At 43.9% G+C, this 18,911-nt stretch overlaps 1 protein-coding gene across 9 annotated transcripts in view; it reads left to right on the plus strand.

Moving 5' to 3' along the window:
• Nucleotides 1-18,911, plus strand: part of ncoa2 (nuclear receptor coactivator 2) — a 418,174-nt gene that overhangs the window by 322,362 nt on the left and 76,901 nt on the right. For 6 of the 9 annotated variants that reach the window (XM_070891258.1, XM_070891269.1, XM_070891263.1 and 3 more), the window contains one exon: nt 15,355-15,568. In XM_070891258.1, coding sequence (XP_070747359.1) covers nt 15,355-15,568 — 214 coding nt within the window. The remainder of the gene's footprint in view (nt 1-15,354; nt 15,569-18,911) is intronic. The other 3 variants (XM_070891261.1, XM_070891279.1, XM_070891262.1) reach the window with 2 other exon arrangements.

Consider the following 18,911-nt stretch of genomic DNA (forward strand, 5'->3'; position numbering starts at 1 on the left):
CTCGCGCGCTCTGTCTCTGTCTCTCTCTGTCTGTCTCTCTCTGTCTGTCTCTCTCTGTCTGTCTCTCGCGCTCTCTCTGGCGCTCGCGCTCGCTCTGTCTGTCTGTCTCTCCTCCTTCCCCCCCCCCCCCCCCGTACTCTCTTCTATATCTTCGATAGACATATAAATAGTGAACGGGTAGTAAGAGGAGGAATGGGATCGATTAGGGACCAAAAAGGAGATCTACGCAAGGAAGCAGAGGGCATGACTGAGGTACAAAATGTGTATTTGCATCTGTCCTTACCAAGGAAGAAGATACTGCAAAAGAGGAGGTAGTTGAGGTATTGGATGGGCCAAAAATTGATAGAGGAGGTACTAGAAAGGCTGGCTGTACTTAAAACATCCTAGGATGCTGAGGGAAGTAAAGGTGGAAATTGCAGAGATACTGACCATGCTCTTCCAATCCTCCTTGGATATGGGGCTGGTGCCAGAGGACTGGAGAATTGCAAATGTTGCACCCTTGTTCAAAAAAGGGTGCAAGGATAAACCCAGCAACTACAGGCCAGTTAACTTAAATTTGATGGTGGGGAAGCTTTTCGAAGTGCTACTCCGTGACAAAATTAAGTTACTTGGACAAGTATGGATTCATTAAGGAAAACCAGCAAGGATTTGTTAAAGGCAAATCGTGTTTAACCAACTTGATTTCGTTTTTTGATGAGGTAACGGAGAGGGTTGATGAGGGCAGTGTACATGGTCTTCCAAAAGTAATTTGATGAAAGAAAGAATGACTTGGATTTATATAGCGCCTTTCACCACCACTGGACATCTCAAAGCACTTTACACCAATGAAGTACTTTTGGAGTATAATGTAGGAAACGTGGCAGTCAATTTGTGCACAAGCAAGCTCCCACAAACAGCAATGTAATAATGACCAGATAATCTGGGTTTTTTTGTTGTGTTGATTGAGGGATAAATATTGGCCAGGACACCGGGGATAACTCCCCTGCTCTTCAAAATAGTGCCATGGGATCTTTTACGTTCATTTGAGAGATCAGACGGGACCTCGATTTAATGTCTCATCCAGAAGACCTGCTCAAGGTCCTGGAGAGGTACTTGAACCCACACCCTTCTGGCTCAGAGGCAAATGCCACATAAAAGGGACAGTGGCAGCTTGGATACGAAATTGGCTAAATGACAGGAAACAGAGAGTAGTGGTTAACGGTTGTTTTTCAGACAGGAGGAAGGGATACAGTGGTTTTACCTATGGATTGGTACTAGAACCACTGCTTTTCTTCATGTATATGAATGATTTACACTTGGGTGTACAGGGCACTATTTCAAATGACACACAAACCTTGGAAGCATAGTGAACAGTAAGGAGGATCGGGATAGACTTCAAGAAGGACATAGACAGGCTAGTGGAAAGGGTGGACACGTGGCAGATGAAGTTTAATGCAGAAAGGTGAAAAGTGATACATTTTGGTAGGAAGGAGAGGCAATATAGACTAAATGGTACAATTCTAAAAGGGGTGCATGAACAGAAAGACGTGGGGGAATATGTGCACAAATCGTTGAAGGTGGCAGGACAGGTTGAGAAAGCAATTTTTTTAAGAAAAGCATACAGGATCCTCGACATAGAGGCATAGAGTACAAAAGCAAAGAAGTTATCATGAATTTTTATAAAACATTGGTTTGGCCACAACTGGAGTGTTTGATCTTAATCTTACGGTGCCCAGATTTGGAGACACAGGTCTCACACATACCCTTAGGATTTGTACGGTAGTTTATTAAAGAGCTACAGTTTTAAAGCATAATCAGATACTATATACGGTTAAGATAGGTATCGACATACAACCCGTGACAGTGGTCTACGCGGAGCGAAACGGTTCGCACAGACAGACAGACGCACGGTGAGGCAGAGCAGTGGTCTCTGATTGGTGGATCCCTGCAGCAGCGATCACCTCTGTTGGGTTGTTCCTCGAGCTGTAGGAAGTGTTAGGCCGTTAGCTAGCATACATCCATCTCAGAAGCCTCTGCCCCTAACTGCCTATTTTCCCCTTTTGGGTCACCCATTATTGTATTTTATTTTGATGGGCTGGTGGATACCTGGTGTCAATCATCTTTTACCATCTATAGTTCAGTTGTAGGGGAAAGTGTACTTATCAGGTCATTTTCTTCCTTATCTCTGTCTGAATGTCTTGTTGCCCTTTCAAGAGACAGCTTGTTTATCTTTAAGGCTCCTTGCTAAATCCTTTATCGCCATAGCTAGGCCTTGAAGGCCTGTTTTTCTGTCTTGTCTTGCTGTGGCCTTAGCTCTCTGTCGAGCTGGCACAAGTATTTATTTTATAAAATCAATATTTCTTTTATAATTCGCTATTTCTTTGGGTTTAAAGATTTCTTACAGCACTGCTCTTTAGGAAGGATGTAAAGGCTTTAGAGAGGGTGCAGAAAAGATTTACAAGAATGGTTCCAGGGATGAGGGACTTCAGTTACATGGGGTGGTTCTGCTTAGAGCAGAGAAGTTTGAGAAGAGATTTGGTAGAGGTGTTCAAAATCATGAAGGGTCTAGACAGAGTAGATAGAGAGAAACTGTTCCCATTGGCAGAGGGGTCGAGAACCAGAGGACACAGATTTAAGGTGAGTGGCCAAAGGTGACATGAGAATTTTTATTATGCAGCGAGTGGTTAGGATCTGGAATGCACTGCCTGAAAAGGTGGTGGAGGAAGATTCAATCCTGGCTTTAAAAAGGGAATTACGTAAGTACCTGAGAAAAAAATTTGCAGGGCTACAGGAAAAGGGCAGGGGAGTGGGACTGGCTGAAATGCTCTTGCAGAGATCCGGCACAGGCTCGACAGGCCGAATGGCCGCCCTCTGTGCTGTAACCATTCTGATTCTAGTATTCTACCATAGCGCCAATAGTTCTGGCCATTTTTATTAATGACATGTGCCTTGCATCCGCTCCCTTCCGGCATGGCCCAGCTTGGTGAAGGTGATAACAGAGTAGGCAGATAATGGCGTCAGTCAGCGTGTAAAGCTGATTTGATGCATGACATGCCATTTTTCAACATCATCGCTCCGCTCCATTCAACGCTCTCTTAGCTGTACGAAGGATACCCAGCAACGCTACTTAAAGGCATACATTCAACTTGCAGGTAAGTTGATTATTGCTTTTCTATTGGCTCTTGTACAGCTTATGGGAGTACTGGGTTGCTGTAAGTGATTTAAAAAGTTGTTAGTGTGCAGGAAGTGCTGCTGGACTTTGGCACTGGCTGCTACTGGAAGTACTCGGAGTACACCACTTGCGCCCAGTCATGTTGTAGTCTCCCTCGCGCTGCAACATGACCGGGAGATGGAGCAGAGGCAGCAAAGAAGATAAGCTGCTCACAGGGGCAAGAGAAGGAGGGGGATGAGGCTCTCAGCAGAAGGCCTTACCCACCTAGGATCTTCAAAGAGCACCTAAGCCAGGAGCAGTGTACCTGTATTAGGAGGCTCCACCTCACCGAGGAGGTAGACACACAACTCTACCACCTCCTGCAACCAGACTTGCAGCCTCTCTCCAGGGAGACAATGGCGCTGCCGGTGGTCCTCAAGGTGACCATGGCCCTCAATCTTTTTGCCAGAGGATCCTTCCAGGCTGGAACAGGCGTTGTAGCTAATATCTCACTGTCCGCCATCTACACCAACTGCATATTGAATGAGTGGTACCCTTTGCAGTTGTGGAACATCTCACGAAAGCCACATTTATGCAGTCACTGGCGTCCCGCACCCCTACTCCTAGGAGAGGATGCTTTATTGTCTTCTCTCTAAACAGAGAAGCAGGATGAGCATGACCATGGCTTTGCCAGGATATTGGGCTTCCTCATGGTGCGGGGCACCATTGACTGCATAAATGTGGTTTTGGTGAGATGTTCCATAACTGCAAAGAGTACCACTCACTCAATATGCAGTTGGTGTGCACATCGTGATTGTGAATGCCCGGTATCCTGGCAGAGGTCATGATGCCTTTGTCCAGTCCACTGTACCAGCAATCTTCCAATCACCACGTTGAACCCGAGGGTGGCTGCTAGGTGACGAGGGCTATCCATTCTACACCTGGCTGCTGACTCTCCTTCGCAACCCCACCACTTGTATACAACCTGCTGCCACAGGGAACGTCATCGAGCAGACAATCTGAAGCAATGGTTCCGCTGCCTTGAGCGCTTAGGAGAAGCCCTCCAGTATTCGTCGAAGCGGGTATCCCAACTTGTGATGGTCTGCTGTATCCTCCACAAGTTGGCCATAATGAAGGTGCAGCCCTTACCACCACGGGTTCCACAACCACCTCAGTAGAAGTAAGAGGAAAGGAGGAGGTAACCTGCAAATGCATGTTTCGGATGGGCTATCCGTGAGCCCATCATACTCCATTTCCTCTGAATGAAACCCCAGATCCCCACTGCTCAACACTTCCCCGCCTTGCCATCCCTCTGTCACAGAACATCACAGCATCCACTTGGTCACAATGCTGAAATGAAAGCCGCCACAAAAGAAACATTCCAAAACGAATTTATAAATGATTCAATCCAATACAATGGGCCCAAGTTTCCACATGATTTGCGCCTGATTTTTAGGAGCAACTGGTGGAGAACGGACTATCTTAGAATTTGCAATTCTCCACTTTTTTTTTTCTGCAGTTCTAGTCAGGTAGAACAGTTCTACTTTGGAACAGAATTTTTTCTTCAAAAGGGGGCATGTCCGGCCACTGACGCCTGATTTGAAAGTTTCCACAGTGAAAATGTACTCCAAACTAAAGTAGAATGGAGCAAGTGAAGATTTTTGTAGAACTGAAAAAACCTGTTCTACACATTAAAAAATCAGGCGCAGGTTACAAATCAGGCGTCCAGAACGAGGAGGGGGGAAGGGAAGTCATTAAATTCTACAATAAATCCTTATTTATACTTCTACAAATATTATACAAATAAATCCAACCTGAATAAACATTTATAAGCAAAGAAAAGATTAAATAAACCATCTTCCTACCTGTGTGAAAGTGCTTTAGCCAGGAAGAATGGTGCAGCAAGCATCACAAAACGAGGGAGCCGACCGAACGCAGGCGGGGGGGAGGAGGGAGCCGACCGGGCAGGGGGGCGGAAGGAAGGAGCCGACCGAACGCGCGGGGGGGGGGGGAAGGGAGCCGACGAACGCGGGGGGGAGGGAGGGAGCCGACCGAATGCGGGGGGGGGGGGGGGGGCGGGAAGGGAATGGAGCCGTTCCAGACGGCTGGCGGAAAAGAGAGAAGGCTGCAGGAAGCCTCAGAAATTGAGGAGCCATTTCCCGACGGCAAAAGGGGGAGGTCGTCGGGAAACGGCTGCCTCAACTTTCTGAGGCTTCCTGCAGCCTTCTCACTGCTACAAGAAGCCTCTGCTGATGGCAATGTACTTTTATTAAAAAATGTTCAAAAATTAAACAGCTACAAAGAACTACAAAAATGGCCGAGTGCCAATGTTTTTTTCACACTGAGCATGCGCGAACACTCCAACGCACACGTACAGCGTTGCTGGCAGGAAAAAAACTCATTTAAATAGTACTCGCCCCCTCCCACTTACAAAATCGGCGCGAGTGTAGGCTCCGCCCCAAGCAGACAAGGAGCTGCAGAACGCTCCAGAATTGCTCGTTTTTTTTCCGCCGCCGTTTTAGGCGCGAAAAACGGGCGCCCAGCTCGGAGGGGCGCCTGTTTTTTATCATGTGGAAACTTGGGCCCTATATAACAAAGTCAACTATTCACCCTTGTGCATTCCCTTAGTGCCTGTCCTAGTGCTGCTATGAAGTGCTACTCTAGTGGTTGCAGCATAAGTACATAATAAATAGGAGCAGGAGTAGGCCATACGACCCCTTGAGCCTGCTCCGCCATTCAATAAGATCATGGCTGATCTGATCATGAACTCGGCTCCACTTCCCTGTCCACTTCCCTTATCCCCTTATCGTTTAAGAAACTGTCTCTTTCTGTCTTAAATTTATTCAATGTCCCAGCTTCCACAGCTCTCTGAGGCAGCGAATTCCACAGATTTACAACCCTCAGAGAAGAAATTTCTCCTCATCTTTGTTTTAAATGGGCGGCCCCTTATTCTAAGATCATCCATCAGTGGAAACATCCTCTCTGCATCCACCTTGTCAAGCCCCTTCATAATCTTATATGTTTCGATAAGATCACCTCTCATTCTTCTGAATTCCAATGAGTAGAGGCCCAACCTACTCAACCTTTCCTCATAAGTCATCCCCCTCATCTCTGGAATCAACCTAGTGAACCTTCTCTGAACTGCCTCCCAAACAAGTATATCCTTTCGTAAATATGGAAACCAAAACTGCGCGCAGTATTCCAGGTGTGGCCTCGCCAATACCTTATATAGCTGTAGTAAGACTTCCCTGCTTTTATACTCCATCCTCTTTGCAATAAAGGCCAAGATTCCATAGGCCTTCCTGATCACTTGCTGTACCTGCATACTATCCCTTTGTGTTTCATGCACAAGTACCCCCAGGTCCTGCTGTACTGCATCACTTTGCAATCTTTCTCCATTTAAATAATTAACTTGCTCTTTGATTTTTTTTTCTGCCAAAGTGCATTACCTCACACTTTCCAACATTATACTCCATCTATCCAATTTTCGCCCACTCACTTAGCCTGTCTTTTTGCAGATTTTTTGTGTCATCCTCACACATTGCTTTTCCTCCCATCTTTGTATCATCAGCAAACTTGGCTACGTTACACTCAGTCCCTTCTTCCAAGTCGTTAATATAAATTGTAAATAGTTGGGGTCCCAGCACTGATCCCTGCGGCACCCCACTAGTTACTGGTTGCCAACCAGAGAATGAGCCATTTATCCCGACTCTCTGTTTTCTGTTAGTTAGCCAATCTTCTATCCATACTAATATATTACCCCCAACCCCATGAACTTTTATCTTGTGCAGTAATCTTTTATGTGGCACCTTGTCAAATGCCTTCTGGAAGTCCAAATACACCACATCCACTGGTTCCCCTTTATCCACCTTGTTCGTTACATCCTCAATCCATGGCTGGTGGAAGGCTGCAGACTTTCTGTGGGGGAGACTGCAGATGGCGTTCAGCACGACTTCAAGAAGCTTTTGGCTTAGAAGGCACGGTTGTAGACTGCACCACCTCGGCATGGGTGGCAGCAGTTTGGGCACTGGTGGTGTGGCATTGGTGGAAGTACGAACACTGTCATCCATGATGGCAGCAGTCTGAGGTTGATTGGCAGAAATCTTGAGTTTCCACTGCAGCATTCAGACATTGGCCGCTTCTGCTTGTGCTGCAATGGAAGCCGAGACATCTCGTATGAGACCCTACATCATGAGTGGTGTAATGTACGCACCTGTGAGCATGCTCACAAGCTTGTGGAGCTGTTGCACTGTGAGCGGCTTAGCCAGTCACGTGATGTTCGCAAGACTCAATAAAACCACAGTCAGTTGCATTCAGGTTCTCCACGATGAAGTGTGCAGTTGTGAGCCTGGTGCATGAACTGGTAGTATTCAGTTAGATAAACCTTTGCTAATAAACCAGCTAGTTCTTTACAACAAATGTGTAGCTATGAATTCTTAAGCAAATACACTGCAGTTAGATCCACAAGTGCTCTTATGGAATTGCCCATCAGTTTCATCCTGGAAATCATGGGCTCCAAGCTCTGCGCAAAGCCCTGTGGAAGTTTGGAGCCGGACTCCTCCAGGACAGTGACAACAGTCTCTCCAGCAGGCCAATGCACCAAGCTTTTCTGTGTGCATACCCATCACGCTTCTTCTGAAGACAGCCTCATCGGAGTCCTTGCCACCCAGGGAGCTGCCACCTGCGCTACCCTTTTCTCCCCCCCCCCCCCCCCCGGTCCTGGCTGCAGGCCACTCGTGCTCTGTGACTCACCATGTGCAGATTCCACCTCTATTACCTTCAATCAGTCATTGAAGGTTAGCATGCAGGTACAGCAGGCGGTTAAGAAAGCAAATGGCATGTTGGCCTTCATAGCGAGGGGATTTGAGTACAGGGGCAGGGAGGTGTTGCTGCAGTTGTACAGGGCCTTGGTGAGGCCACACCTGGAGTATTGTGTACAGTTTTGGTCTCCTAACTTGAGGAAGGATATTCTTGCTATTGAGGGAGTGCAGCGAAGATTCACCAGACTGATTCCTGGGATGGCAGGACTGACATATCAAGAAAGACTGAATCAACTGGGCTTGTATTCACTGGAGTTCAGAAGAATGAGAGGGGACCTCATGGAAACGTTTAAAATTCTGACGGGTTTAGACAGGTTAGATGCAGGAAGAATGTTCCCAATGTTGGGGAATTCCAGAACCAAGGGTCACAGCCTGAGGATAAGGGGTAAGCCATTTAGGACCGAGATGAGGAGAAACTTCTTCACCCAGAGAGTGGTGAACCTGTGGAATTCTCTACCACAGAAAGTAGTTGAGGCCAATTCACTAAATATATTCAAAAGGGAGTTAGATGAAGTCCTTACTACTAGGGGGATCAAGGGGTATGGCGAGAAAGCAGGAAGGGGGTACTGAAGTTTCATGTTCAGCCATGAACTCATTGAATGGCGGTGCAGGCTAAAAGGGCTGAATGGCCTGCTCCTGCACCTATTTTCTATGTTTCTATCTCTTCTCTATCACCCTCCTCGTTCTTCCTGCACTGGCTGGGAAGCTTGGCGTTCTTGGGTATCTGAAAGAAGAAAGGCACAAGGGGCAGGATTGTGTGGGTGGAGTGGGGGAAAGCAAGCTATGTATGCTTACACCATCAGTGTCCCTGTGTCTCAGCTGGTAGCACTCTTGCCTCTGCGTCAGAAGGTTGTGGGTTCGACTCCAGAGACACGAGCACAAAAAATTAGGCTGACACTCCAGTGCAGTACGGAGGGAGTGCTGCACTGTCTTTTGGATGAGGCATTAAACCAAGTGGATGCTCTCTCAAGTGGATGTAAAAGATCCCATGGCACTATTTCGAAGAAGAGCAGGGGAGTTATCCCCGGGTCCTGGCCAATAGTGTTACCTCAATCAACATCATGAAAACAGATTATCTGGTCATTGTCACATTATTGTTTGTGGGAGCTTGCTGTGCACAAATTGGCTGCCACGTTTAATACATTACAACAGTGACTTCATTTCAAAAAGTACTTCATCGGCTGTAAAGTGCTTTGGAACACCCAGTGGTTGTGAAAGGCACTATATAAATGCACATCTTTCTATCAGCCACTTGTAAGTGAGCAGAGATTATGGGATGTGAGAAGGAGGATTAAGTATGAGCATACTGTCGTCATCAATGGGTTCAGGCTTGCCAATCGCCACGGCTTTGGAGAAGGCCTCTCCAGTAATGTCAAGCACAGTCTCCTCCAACTGGGTCAGGATATGCAGCCATGCTTGCCCCCCTGCTGGTTAGCTGCTACTGTCAGTTAATTTTAATTCTGAGATTGATAGCTTTCTGTTAACCAAGGGTATTGAGAGATATGGGCCAAAGGCGGGTATATAGAGTTAGGTCGCAGATCAGCCATGATCTCATTGAATGACGGAACAGGTTCGAGGGGCTGAATGGCCTACTCCTGTTCCGATGTTCCTATGAACTTGGACCCCATGCTTAGTGCTCAGCCACTCAGCAGAGCTCTCATCACTGGGCTGCACACATCTATTATGTTAATTAGCAGGCAGCATGAATTTCGTGTGCAGCCTGCACTACTTTCAACAGGTGTGGGCACATTGCGATCCCCACGCCCCTTTTTGGACCTACTCCAATTTTTAGCCCCAGATTCCTCCTCTTCTCCCACTCTGACACTAAGCCCACCCACCCCCCCCCCCCCCCCTCCCTAATACTATTAGTGGCAGTGCCTTCAGCCATTTAGGCCCTAAGCTCTGGAATTCCCTTCCTAAACCACTCCAACTCACTCTTTAACACCCAAGCCAAGGCTACCCATTTTAATATATCGTTCTTTGGCTTGGTGTCAATTTTTGTCTGATTACACCTGTGAAGCGCTTTGGAATGTTTTCCTATGTTAAAGGCACTATATAAATTCAGGTTGTTATATTTCACTGCTTTTGTACCTCAGTATTTTAGTTTTTTTAATTGCTTTGCCATAATTATCCAGAAACCAAATTTTCAAAGAGCACTATTACTCCCAGACCCCATTGAGTCTCCCTATGCTAATTCTATTCCATTCATTTTGATTTTTTTATCTGCAGGAGTTCTGCAAACTGCAATGAAAACAAGGTCAAACAGCAGTGTTAAGTCTCCTGGCTGACCTAAAAAAACACCTCATTCAGCCAGTTTTTAAGCCAAATTTTGTTATAAACAAAACAAAGATTTCATAATTTCTCTAAAGCTAAGTGTTGCAGTTTGCATTCTGTGGTTTTTGTTTTATAACTATTACTAATAACACATTGCACAGTGTCTATGTTGGTCACAAATTAGATTTGTATCTAGCTTCGTTTTTGCACATCACATTTTATAGTACATGATACTTCTGGTAATAGACTTCTACATGACAAGCCAAAGATCTAGTACAGCCCATATAATGAGTAGTCTCGACTGCTGATGGTGATGATGGCCTATATACAGGGGGCTGAAAGCAACCATTAGCTTCATGATATGCTTTGAAATTTAATTTCAGGAATGTCAAGGCATGCTTACTATCTGGCATTGTTTCAATCTGGTTGTAATTGCTAGAAGAAAACTGCTACTATACACAGCCAAGTTCTCTGGAGGTGGCATGTGGGATGGTGGGGGGGATTCAGCAGGATATTCCATAGCTCCGGGCTCAATTCACTGCTATCCGGTATTGTCAAATAATTGAAATAAAGCAACAAATAATTATTGAATGGTTTTTCTCTTGTCATTTTTGTACAGGAGCTACCCTGCAATTATTTTTTTAGGAACTTCAGATGAATTTGTCTTTAACATGGAAATTGTGCTTTTTTTAATGTAAATTGACTTTAAGATTTCTAGGTTATTTTGTCATAACTGCTAGGGTTGTCGTCCATTTTGATGTTTATTGGCTTGTAGGGGGAAGAATTTGCCATTTTTTTTTGGTGTGACTCCCCCAACTTTAATCTGTCTGACAGTATAGTTGAGTTCAGTCCTGCCCATATATACACACACGTTGTAGTGCCCCACTACCACCCTGCCTGAGGTCAACGAACTTGACTCAAACATGACCCATCTAGTCCGTGTGGCTTAGTCGTATGCTGGCTTTACCAACTGGGTTCTATGGGGATCTGGTAGTAAATCTTGTAGGTCCTGTTCTGTGAAGGAAAAGTAAATAGAAGGTCTTTTTTGGAATCTTGTTGAATTTTGTAAATATTGAGCATTTTAATTTGCTGTGGGGAGTACAACTAATGCATAGTAAAGGTGGAGTCATTACACATCTCTCAAAATGCAAATGATTTGAAGTGATTATATTGTAACAGAAAAAAGACTAATTTATTTGCAGCACTGGAGAATCTTTACGAATGCTGTTTGTCAATCTCAAACACAAACACATTTTGTTCTTCATTAACATGAACTGTATTGATATTCATGGATAAGATGGCCAACTTGGGAATAATTAATTTAAAAAATAAGTAAACTTGTCATCTCTGGAAACATTTACCGTACTGGCCTGGTTGTCGCTCTTTCTCCAATGCACCCTGGGAATGTCACTCACTCTTTCCTAGTTCATGGTATCCCAGGAAGGTGTCTCCCCAACAATGAAGCTCTGCATCCACCTGATGAGCATACACACTAAGTAAATCCATAATCTCCAAAGAATGAGACCTTGATTAATGCCTTAAATGTTAAATCACATTAATAACTAAAAAGAGAAAAACTTTCTATATAGTTTGTGATGTGAAATGGACTAAACCATATGCAAGTGGTTTATAAATGCAGTTGAATTCTTCCCTTTGGCTTGAAACTTCTGAAGTATATTTGATTAAAGTGGCCTAATTGGAAATTTTCTGTCATAAAATTTGACGACACTTGAGGGAGCTTGCTACTTTGAGAGTTTAGTCCTGAGGTTCTTCACATTTTTAAGCATATGAGGGAGTTCAGAAACTGGCTTCTGAAAAAGCAGAGAACAATAATAAAATGTTACTGACTTTATAAATTGTCCCTGTATTCCCTATTCCCTAAAGTAGTAGATTAAAAGTGTAAACACTGGTATGCAGAGAAAAATTTAAACGTGAAACCATTTTGAGCTGAGACGGCAAGTTGTTATTGAACAACAGAATATGACAATCTGTTATGTTCTTGGTTCATTCAGATCTGAAAAGTTTGTGATCAGTACTGGAAATTTCCAGTGTGATGGTAATGTACATAGTTCAAATACTGAGGGAAGGAACATTCAAAAGGAGTAAACACATATTGTCTGATCCTCTTTTGCTCATTCCTGTCAATTTGCTTACAGCTGAAAGTTCCTCAAAGATTTATTTTCTTTCAGTACCCCGTCAAGAGAGGAAAGACCTTGTTGTTGTAGAGCAACCTATTGTGAGACACCTTAATCAAAAGTCCAAATATACAATATCTACCGGGATGCCTTCATCCATCAACCTGGTATCCTTCTCAAAGAATTCCACCAGGTTCCTATGACATGATGTTCTTGTCCATATCCCCTTCTCTGTCAGGTTGGTCTGAATATATGAGCATTTCTTTGGGTAGATGCCATCTGGACCAACCGCTCAATCTTCATCTAAATCTTCACTTTAACATTAACAACTTTTGTGTCAACTACATATTGTATTAATGAGAACTGAATACAGGAATAAAGATTGATGCACTTAAAACCTCCACCCTGTCCTAGGAGTCTACCTAAATCTGACCTGAAGAATCCTTTAGCAGTCCTTTATCGCCCTCTGACTCCTCCCATATCTTTTATTTTTATAATTCACTTTTCCAACCAGAGTTACCCACAACCTTTTGGCCACTCTGATAGCAGCTTTTGTTACTTTTAGCTGAGCACAATACCTATCCCTATTCCCTTGAAAGTTGTTTTCTTTGAATCTGTAATAGTATTTCTGCTCAAGTTCTGATTAGTTCATGCATATGACCCGTTAGCCATCTTGGCTTGGTTTTGTCATGTGCCCTTTGCCAGCAGCAAAAGTGGCTTCCTTTTGCATGGAATGTTTTAAAGGTATTCCATATTTCATCTGAATAGTTATCACCACCACATAATAGGGTTTCCTCGTTGATCAATTTAATTCCCCTGCCATTTTTGAAAGTTTAGCCCTAGTGTCCAGGCTGACATTCCTCAACCAAAGCCACTAAAACAAGTGGTGATTTAACTTATTTGTGGGAGATTACTGTGCACAAATTGGCCCCGACCTGCTGCTGGTGTTCTCATGCAGGTCGTGGCCGCCACGCTGTTCCCAGGGCCGCTCGCCTACGAGACCATCAGCGGCAGGTCGGGGCCATAAAACACGTGCATGTGACGGCCCTGGGAGCAGACTGGCGGCATACCACTTCAGGGAGCAGCGCGAGCTGGTGCAGCAGGGCGACGGCAGTGAAGAGAGCAACTGGATTGGACGTCACCATAATCCAGGTTGCTGATTGGAGCGTGCGCAGGAGCGCAAGGTCGGAGCGCAGGAGCGGCGAGTGATCGGGGCCCAGGATAGGCGTGAGTTCGGGGCCCAGCAGAGGCAAGGGTCCTGGGGCAGCACGGGCCAGCCCACACTGCAATATGTTTGCGCACTCGGTCCGTGCAGCAGAGCTGGTCTCCAGTCGTCTTGGTTAATACTTGCCACTGGACCAAGACCTAGCTCTGTGACGCCCGTGTGGCGGCTGGTGTGCAACGGCCACCACATGTTGGAAAAAATCCACGCACAGGCATCTTCCACCCTTCAACATGTAGTTCGGGACCTGGAATATCGGGTCCCTCGTTGAAACACCTGTGAACTCATCCCTTTTTGGTGTGGAAGCAAGTCATCCTCGATACGAGGGACAGCCTAAGAAGATAATGAACTCCATGTTTTCCTATATTCTACTTGATGGATGTGAGGAGATGATGTTTATCATGGTATCCATTGGTCCTATGCCATCTCCACTGTACACAGTTTGACTATTTTAAAAATTGTAACTGTTATAAACAATAATGTCTGGCAGTGAGCTTGACTTAATACAATGTTGGGGCTCTCCTAGTGTTTTGTAAATTGCTCTCGGTTTATGAACCCATCAAAATGGCTAAGTTTAACTAGTGCCTTGTACTGTCAACTATCTCATTTCCTGTCTGGAAATGTACATTTGAAATATTGAAGTATAATGCATGCGACCAATTGCATTTTCCTGTAACTTGTAGCGATATCTCGATAATAACTGCATGTCCTTTGTCAGAAGTTTAGCACATCTGCATCCAGTATTATAAATTCAGTATATACAATATTTCATCAGACAATATTTCATCAGGCACTAAGCATGTTGAAACAGAAAACTGTACTGTAAATCTAAGAAAAATCATTCTAGTCAAAACTCACTATACACTACGAACAGTGTTGGTTGCCTGGCAATGAATTGAAAGGGACTAATCTGATCAAGATGTATATTGTGTTGAATCGTGAGAAATAAACATTTATGGTGTCTGAACCTCAGGATTGGATTATTGCTATGTAATTCACTAAGGGCTATCTATTTTTAACTGAATTCCTAGAAAGTGCTAAGATGCAATGAACTGAAATATCATATTTACTAAATTCTCATCAATACTAAGCAGTATTCTCGAAATATAGACAACCTTAATGGTCTGTAGCAAGGTGAGTTTTGCATAGTCATTATACCCCATGTGCTTCTGAACTGTTTTCATAGGAAATCCAATATTATCCCATCTCCAGGTCTATACACCACGATAAGAGCTTTGCTCTCGATTTAGGATGGTATACATCTTGTTTGGATTGAAGTTCACAGACAGATGCTTTACATAAGAGCTTAGATAGCTCTTCCACTGATTTGGTGGATAAATGCACCAAATAAGCCCGATAGATCTGAAAGTCCCCCTCTCAGTCTGTGTTGAGTTTGCTAGTCGCAGCCTGAATTATACAATTGCTCGAGTTTCCCTGGGCCATGGAGGGGATAAATAACATGGGTTTTTATTTCCTATCTGGTCACTCGTGCTGGAGTGTCTGTGTGCGTTTGCACGCGTGCGCACGTGGACATTGGCGGATGATGGGTTCAAGCTTGACCAAAGCGCCCTTCATAATCTAACAATCTCTAGATTGTCACAGATACTGGAGGGTGACCATGGGATTTTACCCCCACAAAAATTCATACCTTCAGGAGAGAACTGGGGGGAATAATTTTTTTTAAATAGGCCATGGTACTTAGTTTCATCACACATCCACTGATTGGGCTTGAACACAAAATTGATGGGTGGTAATTGGCCTTGTTGTTGACAGCAGATCAGCAGTGACTTGGATAACTTAGAAGAAATTCTTGATGACCTGCAGAACAGTCAGTTACAACAGCTTTTCCCAGACACGAAGACGGCACCTGCCAGCATACCAGTTGACAAACAGACGATCTTCCAAGACCTTCTGCAAATTGGCAATGAAAGCGTCTCTGCACCACCTCTCGGAACACCGAACCCATTACCTGGCATGTTACACAACAGTAAGAGTTTTATATTTTTAAACTCGAGAATGTAAATGTCCTTTGCGTTGTTTTAGTATGTTATTCTTTTTCTCCATTATTGTGGACTTGAAAATGTACAGTTTCTAAGTCTAGAATTAGCATAATCTTGTAAAATGGAAAACTCACTAAGTGATATTAGTTGGAACATTTTAAAAAATTTGGAGCTGTTTACTTTTGTTGATGTACCCTATGTTAATGTACATTATTCAACCAAAATGAAGACCAGGATTGATCTGGTGAAGGTATGCACGCATGTATCTATGTACTGTATCCTCTGCCTATTAGTAAATGAACCGGCGGTGAAGAGCGGATCTTGGTGAGATTAGGTGCCAATATTTCTGCATCCCTGCATTCCTCAACTTACTGCTACCTTTTTCTGCAGTCTTTTTTCCTTTCCCCCTATCTAAAGTGACTTAATAGTCATATGGGATTGACTGGCTTGATAAAGATGCAAAATAGTGAAAATGTGTGATTTTTTTTTTTTGTATTTTTATGCTTTGCATGGAATACATTCATCTAGTTCCATCTAGCAGCCTGTCTGGGAAAACGTACAAGGTGCTCTGTTTGAAGGCCTGTAATTAATTGGAGGATAGGTGACACAGAATGAGAAAGTTATTTAAATGGAGAAAGATTGCAAAGTGCTGTAGTACAGCGGGACCTGGGGGTACTTGTGCATGAAACACAAAAGGATAGTATGCAGGTACAGCAAGTGATCAGGAAGGCCAATGTTTATCTTCCCCTTTATTGCAAAGGGGATGGAGTATAAAAGCAGGGATGTCTTGCTACAGTTATACAAGGTATTGGTGAGGCTACACCTAGAATACTGCGTGCAGTTTTGGTTTCCATATTTGCGAAAGGATATACTTGCTTTGGAGGCAGTTTAGAGAAGGTTCACTAGGTTGATTCCGGAGATGGAGGGGGTTGACTTATGAGGAAAGGTTGAGTAGGTTGTGCCTCTATTTATTGGAATTCAAAAGAATGAGAGGTGATCTTATCGAAACGTATAAGATTATGAAGGGGCTTGACGAGGTGGATGCAGAGAGGATGTTTCCGCTGATGGGGGAGACTAGAACTATAGAGGGCATGATCTTAGAATAAGGGACCGCCCATTTAAAACAGAGATGAGGAGAAATTTCTTCTGAGGGTTGTAAATCTGTGGAATTCGCTGCCTCAGAGCTGTGGAAGCTGGGACATGGAATAAATTTAAGACAGAAATAAACAGTTTCTTAAACAATAAGGGGTTATGGAGAGTGGACAGGGAAGTGGAACTGAGTCCATGATCAGATCAGCCATGATATTGAATGGCGGAGCAGGCTCAAGGGGCTGTATGGCCTACTCCTGTTCCTATTTCTTATGTTCTTATATTATTACCTTATCTCTCCATTTCAGTTCTTGTAAATGCCAGAGGGTTTATGGTCTGGAATCGATGTCCTAGGGGGAGTGTTTGCTAGTGCTGTTGGGGAGGATTTAAACTAATAGGGCAAGGGAGTGGGAACCTATGCAGGGGGAAGTAAAATGGGGTCAGAAGCAAAAGGTATAAAGGAGAAAAGTAGAAGTGGAGGGCAGAAAAATCAAAAGCGAAAAGAGCCACATTACAACATAATTCTAAAAGGACAAAGAGTTTTTAAAAAAACAAGCCTGAAGGCTCTGTATCTCAATGCGAGAAGCATTTGTAATAAGGTGGATGAATTAACTGCGCAGATAGCTGTTAACGGATATGATATAATTGGGATTACGGTGACATGGCTCCAGGGTGACCAAGGCTGGGAACTCAACATCCAAGGGTATTCAATATTCAGGAACGATAGACTGAAAGGAAAATGAGGTGGGGTAGCGTTACTGGTTAAAGAGGAGATTAACGCAATAGTAAGGAAGGACATTAGTGTGGGAGTTGTGTACAGACCACCAAACAGTTGGGGACAGCATCAACAGGAAATTAGGGATGCGTACAATAAAGGTATAGCAGTTATCATGGGTGACTTTAATCTACATATAGGTTGGGCTAAACAAACTGGTAGCAATACGGTGGAGGAGGATTTCCTGGAGTGTATAAGGGATGGTTTTCTAGAGCAATATGTTGAGGAACCAACTAGAGAGCTGGCCATCCTAGACTGGGTGTTGTGTAATAAGAGAGGATTAATTAGCAATCTTGTTGTGCGAGGCCCCTTGGGGAAGAGTGACGATAATATGGTAGACTTCTTCTTTAAGATGGAGAGTGACATAGTTAATTCAGAGACTAGGGTCCTGAACTTAAAGAAAGGTAACTTCAACGGTATGAGATGTGAATTGGCTAGGATAGACTGGCGAATGATACTTAAAGGGTTGACGGTGGATAGGCAATGGCAGACATTTAAGGATCACATGGATGAACTTCAACAATTGTACATCCCTGTCTGATGTAAAAATAAACGGGGAAGGTGGCTCAACCTTGGCTTACAAGGGAAATTAAGGATCGTGTTAAATCCAAGGAAGAGGCATATAAAGTGGGCAAAAAATGCAGCAAACCGAAAGACTGGGATAAATTTGTAATTCAGCAGAGGAGGACAAAGGATTTAATTAGGAGGGAGAAAATAGAATGAGAGTAAGCTTCAGGGAACATAAAAACTGACTGCAAAAGCTTCTGCAGATACATAAAGAGAAAAAGATTAGTGAAGACAAATGTGGGTCCCTTATAGTCAGAATCAGGCAAATTTATAATGGGGGAAAAAAGAAATGGCAGACCAATTGAACAAGTACTTTGGTTCGGGATTCACTAAGGAGGACACAAACAACCTTCCGGATATAAAAAGGGGTCAGAGGGTCTAGTAAGGAGGAGGAACTGAGGGAAATCCTTATTAGTCGGGAAATTGTGTTGGGGAAATTGATGGGATTGAAGGCCGATAAATCCCCAGGGCCTGATGGTCTGTATCCCAGAGTACTTCAGGAAATAGAAGATGCCTTGGAAATAGTGGATGCATTGACAGTCATTTTCCAACATTTCATAGACTCTGGATCAGTTCCTATGGACTGAAGGGTAGCTAATGTTACCCCCCTTTTTAAAAAAGGAGGGAGAAAGAAAACAGGGAATTATATACCGGTCAGCCTGATATCGGTGGTGGGAAAAATGTTGGAATCAGTTATTAAAGATGTAATAACAGCCCATTTGGAAAGCAGTGATAGGATCGGTCCAAGTCAGCATGGATTTATGAAAGGGGAATCATGCTTGACAAATCTTCTAGAATTTTTTGAGGATGTAACTAGTAGAGTGGATAAGGGGGAGCCAGTGGATGTGTTGTATTTAGACTTTCAAAAGGCTTTTGACAAGGTCCCACACAAGGGATTA

This window comes from Pristiophorus japonicus, chromosome 1 (assembly GCF_044704955.1).
Source record: "Pristiophorus japonicus isolate sPriJap1 chromosome 1, sPriJap1.hap1, whole genome shotgun sequence".
NCBI lineage: Eukaryota > Metazoa > Chordata > Chondrichthyes > Pristiophoridae > Pristiophorus > Pristiophorus japonicus.